At 54.6% G+C, this 10871-nt stretch overlaps 1 protein-coding gene across 2 annotated transcripts in view; it reads left to right on the top strand.

Moving 5' to 3' along the window:
* Nucleotides 1-10871, top strand: part of PTPRE (protein tyrosine phosphatase, receptor type, E) — an 85863-nt gene that overhangs the window by 37849 nt on the left and 37143 nt on the right. Inside the window, exons 2-3 of one of the 2 annotated variants that reach the window (XM_010859150.1) lie at nucleotides 4716-4849; nucleotides 10505-10622. In XM_010859150.1, the coding sequence (XP_010857452.1) occupies nucleotides 4723-4849; nucleotides 10505-10622 (245 nt within the window). In that variant the 5' untranslated portion in view covers nucleotides 4716-4722. Of the gene's footprint in view, nucleotides 1-4715; nucleotides 4850-10504; nucleotides 10623-10784; nucleotides 10820-10871 lie in introns of those variants that run through there. The other variant, XM_010859149.1, reaches the window with a different exon arrangement.

Here is a 10871-nt window from a genome sequence, read left to right as displayed (position 1 = left end):
CCGTGCTAAGTCACTTCAGTCGTGTCCGACCCTTGTGACCCCATGGACTGTAGCCTGCCAGGCTCCTCTGTCCATGAGGATTCTCCAGGCAAGAATACTGGAGTGGGTTGCCATTTCCTTCTCCAGGGGATCTTCCCGACCCAGGGATCGAACCCAAGTCTCTTGGGTCTCCTGCACTGCAGGCGGGTTCTTTACCACCAGCACCGCCTGGCGTAGAAACCACCCAGGGATCTCCTGAAGGGTGACAGGCCTTGCATTCCTAACAAGCTCCCAGGACCACCCTGGGGCAGCAGAGGCTTCCCCGCACACCCCCACAGCCCCCAACCCCATCTTGGGTGGCTCATGAAGGCTTCTAGTGCTCAATCACTCTGGAAACCTTCCTGGCAGCTCCTTGCTCAGAGTCAAGTTTCTCAGCTTCAGTCTGTGTGAGATCCATCACTCTGCATATATTTGGATTTCAAACATCTGGAATCTGGACTTAGGCCCCGGGAGCTGGCATCTTTGTTCAATGCCCCCAGTGGTTCTATTAATATAGGTTTGGGGAGGGGGGTTGTTTTGTTTTGGCTGCACCACATGGCTCGGTGCGGGGGGACTTAGTTCCCAAAGCAGGGATTGAACCTGGGCCCCAACAGTGAAAGTGCTGAGTCCTAGTCTCTGGACGGCCAGGGAACCCTGACGATGCAGGCTGTTGGTGGAAACAAGCCTCTAACAGCAGGCAGTGCCTTTAACCTGGCACTCGAGGGCCTTCTCAACGCAGCCCCGTCTTTCTGCCTTTGCTCTTCTCTGCTTCTTCCTGTACTGGAGCTCCAGCAGAGCAAGCCGCCCGCTCTCTGGACAGTAGGTCAGCCTCCACCTCCCTCAAGCCTCCGTCCCGCCCCGCTGTGTCCTGGTCGGACCCCTCTGGACCCGGCCTCTGCCACCTCCCTGGTGCCGCACAGCCCTCACCTCCCTCCCCTGGGGCTGCGGCCACAAGTCCGGAGCTGGGGGTGGGGTCTCGGAGCGGGGATACCCTGTTTCCCATTCACCCTTCCAGCTCCCTGGAGCAGCTCTAGGGCAGGGACTGGACCGCATTCATCTCCCTATTTCCAGGACCAGCATCTACCTGCCCCAGAGTCATTTCCCACAGGAGAGTATTACAAAGGCATCAGATGGAGTTAAGAGGGGCAATTTTAATCCAGGGTATAGCTGGCTGACTTTTGATGGGTGTAAAAACAAAGTCTGCTTTGTTGGAAATAAACCGTTTCGATGATCTCAGTTCCATAGAGCAGTGTGCCCCACGCCTCACAGTACTGAACATTTGATGGGCACACAAGTACAGATTAAGTGCAAATCGTTAAAGTCCAGTGTGGGTTTAATTGCTGTTTGAAGCATTATTTTTATCAGGTAGCTTGTGTAAACCATTTGGGGTGAATGGCCGGGGACTGACAAGGCGTCATTGGCCACATAGTGTAAGTGCTCGGTTCCCGGACTCTAGGTGGTGGGGTTGATTTGAACTCTGGAAGGGCTGATGCTGAAGCTGAAACTAATCCTTTGGCCACCTGATGCAAAGAGCTGACTCACTGGAAAAGACCCTGATACTGGGAAAGATTGAAGGCGGGAGGAGGAGATGACAGAGGATGAGATGGTTGGATGGCATCACCGACACGATGGACATGAATCTAAGTAAACTCCGGGAGTTGGTGATGGACAGGGAGGCCTGGCGTGCTGCAGTTCATGGGGTTGCAGAGTCAGACACGACTGAGCAACTGAACTGAGCTGAACTGAGCTGAGTGTTTAGTGCCCTCTGCTGGTCATACTGGGCAAATCACCTGCTGCTCCCGGAGACACCTGCAGACCTCGTGGTGTCTGATGCCTGTTGGGATGGTCTTGTCTGGCCTCCCCTTAGACTGTTGAACATTTGGAAGAGAGGGTTTTTAAATTAGCCTACTGGTGAGAAAAATGTTCCACCTAGGAGTTCTGCCTCTCTGTGTTGTATTAAACCAGTTAATACTTTCTAATTAAATACTCTACAGTTTACTCAAATATTTTTTAGTGATCTCATTTCTTTTTTGTTTTCATTTCTTTATTGAAGTATCATTAATTTAAAATACTGTTAGTTTAAATTGCACAGCACAGTGATTCACTTTTGTATATATTCTTATATATATAAAAGATTCACTTGAGTTCAATTCAGTCGCTCAGTCGTGTCTGACTCTTTGCAACCCCATGGACTGCAGCACACCAGGCCTCCCTGTCCATCACCAGCTCCCGGAGCTTGCTCAAACTCATGTCCATCGAGTCGGTGATGCCATCCAACCATCGCATCCTCTGTGGTCCCCTTTTCCTCCTGCCCTCAATCTTTCCCGGCATCAGGGTCTTCTTTTTCAGATTCTCTTCCATCATAGTTTATCACTAGATATTGAATGTAGTCCCCTGTGCTCTGTCGTAGGCCCCTGTGGTCTACCTATCTTATGTATAATAGTGTGTATGTTAATCCCAAGCATCTCATTTATTCCCCTTCACCCCTTGTTCCCCTTTGGTAGCCATAGGTTTGTTTTCTGTGTCTGTGAGTCTATTTCTGTTTTGTAAATAAGTTCATTTGTATCGTTTTTTTTAGATTCCACATAAGTGATATCATGATATTTGTCTCTCTCTGACTTACTTCACTCAGTATAATAATCTCTAGGTCCGTCCATGTTGCTGTAAATGGCCTTATTTCCTTGTAAAAGGAATGAGTACCATTCCATTGTGCATCTGTACCACTTCTTACTTATCCATATATGAAGAGTATCGTGACAGCACTCAGTAACAATTTATTTAATGCACTGTATGCAGAGCTGCCTGTCAGGGGTTGAGAGCTTTTGCCTCCAATTGTTCTGGGTTCCATTCGGGGCTCTTGCATTTCCTCTGAACAGAGTTCAGGCCGGTTCCCCCACAGGGCCTCAGTTTCTCAGTCCTAGAGGGATAACTGTGGGGCTGGTACCCATAGAAAAGGTCTAGCACACAGTAGGCACTCACAGAATGCGAGCTGTTTTGTGTGTATGGCTCGCTTTCTAAATCTGAAATATATTTTGGAAAAAAAAGAGAGGAAGGGACTGGAAGTGCTGATTGGGACGATGGCAATTGCTCGGGGATAATTGCTGTAGATGCGCTTGGAATGGTCTCGTTCTAATAGTGGTGATTGCCAGGAGATGATCGGCACTTTTTTGCGCTCGCTCAAATTATGAGGAACCCGTGTTTCTTGGCTTTGGTCCATTCGTATTTCTGAGAAGGCTTCTTGCTGGGAAGTGCTGCCTGTGGGCCCGGGCACCCAGGCTGACCATGGGTGGGTTTATGGATGAAACGGGGGGTGGTGTCCAGGAGAGAGGACGCGCCTGCCATGGCAGCATCAGATCCCACTCGGCAGGTGCCGCTGCCCGCCTTCACCTGCAGGGAGCAGGCGGGGTTTAGGAGGGCTTTCTCCACCACACAGAGGTCACATCAGGATTCCCAAGGGCCTGTGGCATCTTGGCAAACTGCAGCACCAAGTGGGAGTCGCAGGCGACATCCTGCAGGTCTCATGGGCGAAAGAGCCTTTTTCTCTATTGAGCCATGTCACGGTCCAGGCTTGCCCAGTGCATCCATCCATCCACCCAACAGATACTTTCCTCTGCCCCAAGGTGCCCAAGTGGCTCTGCCAGATGAGCTGACCACCCCGTGCCCCAAGCAGGGGCTTCCCTCTGCTTCCCCTGAGAGCTCAGACCCGAGCAGAGCCAGATGCAAGGCTGTCAGCCCGGAGTCGAGAAGCTTAGATGAGATGATTCAGGAACACTGCAGGCCAAGTGTTCAGCTGCGAGGGGCAGCAACAGGAGGCCAGAACCTCATCCCCGTCAGCACTCACACCTCACCAGGGAAGGGACAGAGCTGGGCTTTATGACAGTTAGTGAGGCTCTGGAGTGGGGACCGGTGGACGACCAGGGGCTGGAAGTATTCAGGAACCTTTTCCTGTAGCTCGGGTGGGAGGCAGTCCAGGCCAGCACCTGGGAATAAGGGCCAGGCTGTGGCTGCGGTTGTGACCACAGGGACAGCAGAGGTGGATCCTGTGCTGGTGGCCGGAGCCCCACTCCCGATCCCCCGGTCCTGTGACCACAGGCCGGTCAACCCGCTCCTCCCTGAGCCCGTGATCCTTCCCGAGGGCAGTCATGCTGCCGTGAGGCAGCACAGGAACACTCCGCCGTGTCCCGGCGGGCAGCGAACTGCTCCTACATGTTCAGCCAGTTACCGTCGGCGGCAATCCAGAAGCCAGGGTGAGCCGCCTCTTTGAAGGGCTGTGAAGCTGCTGCTCAGAATCCCAGACGGCGTGTGGTTCTCAGAGTCTTTTCTTCCCAGGCACGTCCAAGTTCTTGTTTGTCTCCTCTCTCCCCCTTAAAACAGACAAACAAAAAAGGAAACTAACCTGAACAGCAGGAGCGTCTATAACCTAAGGGTAGTCATGGAGTTCCTAACCAGGCTTGTTCTAAGTTGAAATTAATTCCCAAGTGCAGGTGGAAATCGTGCCGGTACACAGACCTCTCCTGCTAGACAGACCTCTCCGAAAGCACCCCCAGGCCACCCTGATCCCCGGTCCACCCTGTTTTTTTGTTTTTGTTTTTGTTCCTGGGTCCCTCTGTGTCTTCCTTGAGCTTCCCGCCTCGTGGAAGCTGGCCAGCCCCAGGTGGGCGGTGGCGAGTCCTCTGAGCCCCTCCTGCCTCTTCCAGGGTCGCTATGGAGCCCTTCTGTCCGTTCCTGCTGGCCGGTGTTAGCCTGCCCCTCGCCAAGGCTCTCAAGGGCAACGAGACCACCACCACCACCACCCCCACCGCTCAGAGCAACTGGACCTCCACGACCGCAGGTACGACCCCACCGCCTCTTTCCCTCTGTCCTCCCGCCCCCACGGCCCCCTCCCTCTCCTCCTGATTAGCTTGTGAGGTGATGGGCAGGTAGGTGGCCTCCTCAGCCTGCTTCTGACGTTGTGAGTCTGTAAATCAAGCTGGCTAGGAACAGGTACCCAGGATTTGACTGGAGCAAAGCTGGGCACTCAGAAGGCAGCAGACATAAGCCCGGGCTGAGAGTCGGATCAGCTCCAGTGGGAGCAGGAGAAACACTCCACTGTGAGGGACCCAGTTGAGACCAATCCTGAACAAACACTGATGAGTCCATAGCAGGTATTTAAACGCTGGCATGACGTTTGATGACATTCACTAAGAAATTAATATTTTGGATGATGAGATATTGGTATAGTAGTTGGGTTTATTTAAAGGAAAATAAGAGACAAAGGTCCATGTAGTCAAAGCTATGGTTTTTCCAGTAGTCATGTACTGATGTGAGAGCTGGACCGTAAAAAAGGCTGAGTGCCGAAGAATTGATGCTTTCAAACTGTGGTGTTAGAGAAGACTCTTGAGAGTCCCTTGGACAGCAAGGCGATCAAACCAGTCAATCCTAAAGGAAATTAACCCTGAATATTCATTGGAAGGACTGATGTTGAAGCTCCAATCCTTTGGCCACCTGATGCAAAGAGCCAACTCGTTGGAAAAGGCCTTTATGCTGGAAAAGACAGAAGGCAGGAGAAGGGGACGACAGAGGGTGAGATGGTTGGATGGCATCACCAACTCGATGGACATGAGTTTGAATAAACTCCAGGAGTTGGTGATGGACAGGGAGGCCTGGCGTGCTGCAGTTCATAGAGTCACAAAGAGTCGAATACGACTTAGCGATTGAACAACAAAGCGCCTGTTACCTTTTAGAGACGCATACTTAGAGTATGCAGAAGAAAGGGATAAGGTGCCTAGGGATGACCTGGAAAAGAGTGAGTGGCCGGGCAGGAGGTGGTCAGGGCTGTGGACCCACAGGGTTGATCCAAGAAAGTCTGGAGGCAGATACACAGGGGGTTCTTACTCTAGCCTGTCACTGATTTCATACGTTGGAAGTTAGAAAGGAGGAAAGGGAAAAGAATGCTGGATACATGTGGCAAGAGAAACATGCTAGGTGCGCAGACAGGGAAAGGAAGAGCACACGTCACATGGTCCCACGTGAGCGAGATGCCCGGCACAGGCTGATCACTGCGGGCAGCCGTGTATGAGTGGCTGACTGGGGCTGGGGCGGGGGACGGGGATTGACCACAGATGGGCAGGAGCGATCTCAGTGGGTTGGTGAAGTTCTAAAGCTGGATGCTGGTGATGGCTGCACGACTGTGAATTTACTAAAACACATTGAATTGCGTGCTCAGAATGGGTGTGTTTTATAGCTGGTAAATTTCACCTCCATAAGACAAAGTAAATGCTACGCAAAGTTAAAAGAAGAGCAGGGAAGGAGAGAAGAGGAGAAGCAAGAGCAAATGCTGCTGAATCGCCCACCTGTGTTCACACCCAGCTCTGCCGCTGAGCGGCTGAGTGGCCTCGGCCTTGAGTAAGTCACTGCACCACCTCGTGCTTTGGTGTCCCCATTCGCAAGGTGTGATGATAGTACCCACTTCAGCCGGTGTCCCCATTCGCAAGGTGTGATGACAGCACCCACTTCAGCCGGTGTCCCCGTTCGCAAGATGTGATGATAGTACCCACTTCAGCCGGTGCTGAGCGGATTGACAGAGACAGCCGTGCAGGGGTGTAGAGCACTCCTCAATGTTGGCTGTTTGTAGCAGAAGACTGTGCTGGAGGTGGCCTATTCCCTGGCCAGACTCTCACCGCCCAGAGAGCTGGCTGTCCAGCATCTTTTAGCATCTCCTTCTTGGACGTGTGCCTGACACAGAGGGAGACCCCGCTGGGTGAGTTCTGAGCCCCCGAGGAGCTGATGGGAGCATCCTGGGCACCCCATGCCTCCCGGGTAGACTTGTAGGCCTGTGTGTGTTTGCTGGCTCCTGCCCGTGGCGGGTCAGCAGGAGTCTGTAACCAGCGGGGGGCTGGACCCCCTCCCCCTCCCCCTGGGGCTGTTAGTCCCACCCGGCTGCTCCAACCCCACCCCGTCCTTCCCCCGAGACTCCCAGACGTAGCACTCCAGGACTTCTGTGATAGGGCTGGGTCAGGGTTCTTCAGAAAAATGGAGTCCACAAGATGTATACTTATGTCTATACTTATACTTATTACAAGGAACTGGCTCACTCGATTGTGGAGGCTGGTAAGTCCAAAATCTGCAGAGCCAGTGCCCTAGTTTCAGTCCAGAGACTGGCAGGCTGCTCTAGAAGCAGAAGGCGTGATGCCCCATTTGGAAGGCAGTCAGGCAGGAAGAATTCCCTCTTACTCACAGGGAGGCTCCGGCTTTTTGTTCTGTTCAGACCTTCAACTGATCAGATGTGGCCCACCCACCGTGAAGAGGGCAGTCTGCTTTTCTCAGAATAACAACTCAGACATTGATTCTCATCCAAACGGCGTCCCTCTAGAAACACCCAGATTACTCAGATATATTAACCAATTATCTGAGCACTTTGTGGCCAGTCAAGTTGACCCATGAAATTAAGCATCACGACTTGGTCATGGTGAGCCTTCAGGAAAACAGAGACTATCAACTTCCCTCCAGAAAGAGGTGCACCAAGGTGATTAGAGTTGGTACCATTCAGCCTGGGGTCAGGAGTTCAAGCCCCATCCAGCCTGAGGGCTTCACATGATTTCCTGACTTTGAACAAACCTCCTACAAAGGCCCCTGAGAGCGGGGAGAATTGAGGTTCCCTGCTGACCTAAGTCTCCGGCCAGGAGAGCAGTTCCAGGTGCCTGACCTGGATCTTCGGCAACTAGCAGCACTGTCTTCATGTTGAAACTCCAGAGAAATCCACAGCCACAGAAAAGAAAGACCAGAAATGGCAGCAGATAGAAACTGCATTCAGCACACTGCCTTGCTCCAAGCTGGCCCTCTGGGTACCGGGTCACTGGCAAGCACTGCAGCTGGGACCCTCGGGACAGTGCTTCCCAAGGCCAGGCAGAGAGAAGCTGGCCTCTGCTGGCCCAGGGCTCAGCAGCTGCAGGATCATTTAGCAAAACTTTTCAACCCAGCAGAGCATACTTTGCCCCAAAGTAGGGAGGAAAGGCCGCAGTGGTGTTGATGCACCTGGAGGTGGCAGCAGGGGCACCACCAGGGTGACTGGCTCCCCAGTCCTAGGCCCACCTAGAAATAAAATGACCGACTGATAACTCAGCTCTCTGGGGCAGAGGCTTCCCATGTGGCGCTAGTGGTAAAGAGCCCGCCTGCCAATGCAGGAGACATAAGAGACGGGGGTTCGATCCCTGGCTGGGGAAGATCCCCTGTAGGAGGACATGACAACCCACTCCAGTGTCCTTGCCTGGAGAGTCTCATGGACAGAGGAGCCTGGTGGGCTACAGTCTGTAGGGTTGCACAGAGTCGGACACGACTGAAGTGACTTAGCACACACAGGGCTGAGGCAGAACCAAGGGGCTTCCCCACCCACCGCCGCCCAGCCCTGCCTCACAGGGCCGTCCATCCCAGTGGGTGGTCTGCACAAGTTGAAGTGTGCAGATGCACTGGTAAGGCCTGAACTCCCAGGACAGCCCCCGACTTTTAATCTCCAAGACCAGATTCCTGCACACCAGCGCACACACATGCACACCTCTCAGCTGTGTGGGCATTTGCACGAACATCTGTCCACACCTGACTTGGAGTACTGGCTGCATAGAGTTGGGCGAGATTTGGGGGGAAGGCTGCCCCGAGTAGACCACCAGCCTACTTACCTCTGGGAAAACCCCCCTCTGCTCCCCCTGCTTGGACCCTCAGCCCCACCCAGTCTGAGCTACCTCAGTGTGAAGTGAAAACAGAAAGTGACTCAAATTTCCTCTTAGTCACCACACCGACTTCCCATGCAGAGCCCATTGGTGGCCCTGGGTGGGACACAACCCAGCCTGCGGAGGCCCAGGTTGGCTTTCAAAACTGCATTTAGATTGAATTGCTCACCGATATTTAAAAATCCGATCATTTTTACATAAAAATGGAGATTTCTCCTTTTGGTGAATTAGAGAATTAAGCTCTTGAGCTGCATCTTTCCTTGGTCCCAGTGGGTTGGGGTTGAGATACATCCAGTCCAGCAAGACAGCCACGCACACCCCCAGCTCTCCCGAGCCCCCCCGAGCCTGCTGGTCCCTGGGGGTCCGCACCTGACCTCTGCCTTCCAGAAGAGAGGCAGCTGTGACATCTGACGGAAAGCCAGAGCAGGGAATCCCGTTTGCCACTGTGATCGGTCACTTCTGTCCACATGCACAGCCCCTCTCTGGGGGCTTGGGCCATTCAGCCCCAGTCCTTGCGGGAGTGCCCTGGAATGTGAGGTGCTCCTTGGGGAGTGAGGGCATTTTGGTGAGGAAGGGGACATCCTGAGGAGGCAGGAGCAGAGTCAGCGTCAGGGGAGAAGGTGGGGTCTGAGGGTGGCAGCCAGGCCACCAGAGCCTGCTGGAATTCGGGCTTGGAGGGCAGGTCGCGGGTAGCCATGTTGTGTCCAGAGATGGGGGAACCTGCTGGTGGAGGTAAGGGGTGAAGGGGGAGCAAGGGTGAGTCTGGGCAGGCGGGATCAGGAGGCGGGATCGGGAAGCGGGATCAGGAGCTTGTAACTCTGAGAGGCCGGCTCACCACGTGGCAACAGGTCTCTTTCTAGCCGAAGGTCAGGCTGCTGGCCTGTGCCCTGAGCTCGTATGGAGGCCTGGGGGGGCTCCTCACCCATCCTGGGACAGAGCAGGGGACGTCTGCACCCCCTCTGTCCTCCATCTTCTGTTATGGGGAGCGTCAGGTGCGCAGGACCTGGGGAAACAGGCCAATGGGGGTCTGGGCCCTCCCTACCCTGCAGCAGGGGGCCTCGGGCCAGTCAGGTAACCGGATCCCTGGATTGGGCTCTTCTCAATTACGTGCTGGGCATCTAAGTGGAGGCGCCTGGGTGGATACCAGCGACCAGGATGGTGGATTGCCTGGCAAACCTGTGAAGCAGGGAGCCAGCGTCCAAGATGAGGGGCTCTGGAAGGAGAGAGCTTGCAAGCTGTGTAAAGCGGGGCGCTGTTGTCCAAGGGTGAAGGACTGTTGAAGGAGAGGGTTTACAAACTGTTAAGTGGTTCTGGTATGAGGAAGAAGGGTCCACAGGGAGGGATTGCTTTGCAAATTGTGAAGCTGGGCGCTGGTGTCCAGGGTGAAGGATTGTTGAAGGAGAGGGTTTACAAACTGTTAAGTGGGGTTCTGGTATGAGGAAGAAGGGTCCACAGGGAGGGATTGCTTTGCAAATTGTGAAGCTGGGTGCTGGTGTCCAGGGTGAAGGATTGTTGAAGGAGAGGGTTTACAAACTGTTAAGTGGTTCTGGTATGAGGAAGAAGGGTCCATAGGGAGGGACTGCTTTGCAAATTGTGAAGCTGGGCGCTGGTGTCCAGGAAGAAGGGCCGATGGGGTGGGGGCTAACTGGTGGCCTGTGAAGCGAGGTCTGGTGTCAGGGAAGAGGGGCTGGTGGGGTGGGGGCCGCTCCGCACGCCGTGAGCCTGGTGCTGGGGGCCGCCCCCTGCCCAGACCCCCACTGCCCTCGTGTGGGAGTCCTGACAAGGGGCCCGCCCCCCCACCAGGCCCCCCGCCCCCGGCGCGCCGCAGCCCCTGCTGGCCTGGCTCCTGCTGCCCTTGCTCGTCTTCCTGCTCTTTCTGCTGCTCGCTGCCTACTTCTTCAGGTAGGAGTGTCCGGGCCGCTGACTTGCCCCGACCTGCTGGGGAGGAAATGATGCGGAGAGGGAGGCCGTGACTGGGGGCGGGCGGGCGGGCGGAGCTGGGCGGCTGAAGGCAGGGCTGCGGGCAGGGACCCGGGACCCGGGCGGGCCGCTGCCATGAGCAGCATGAGCAGCAGAAGCAGCTTCTCCCGGCTCACCTGGTGGGTATCCCCTGCTGGGTATCCCCTGCTGGGTCACCCCACGGCCCTGGGC

Source organism: Bison bison, unplaced genomic scaffold (assembly GCF_000754665.1).
Source record: "Bison bison bison isolate TAMUID 2011002044 unplaced genomic scaffold, Bison_UMD1.0 scf7180017864456, whole genome shotgun sequence".
Lineage (NCBI taxonomy): Eukaryota > Metazoa > Chordata > Mammalia > Artiodactyla > Bovidae > Bison > Bison bison.
The sequence above is the reverse complement of the archived record's forward strand: the minus strand, read 5'-3'. Positions and strand labels throughout refer to the sequence as shown.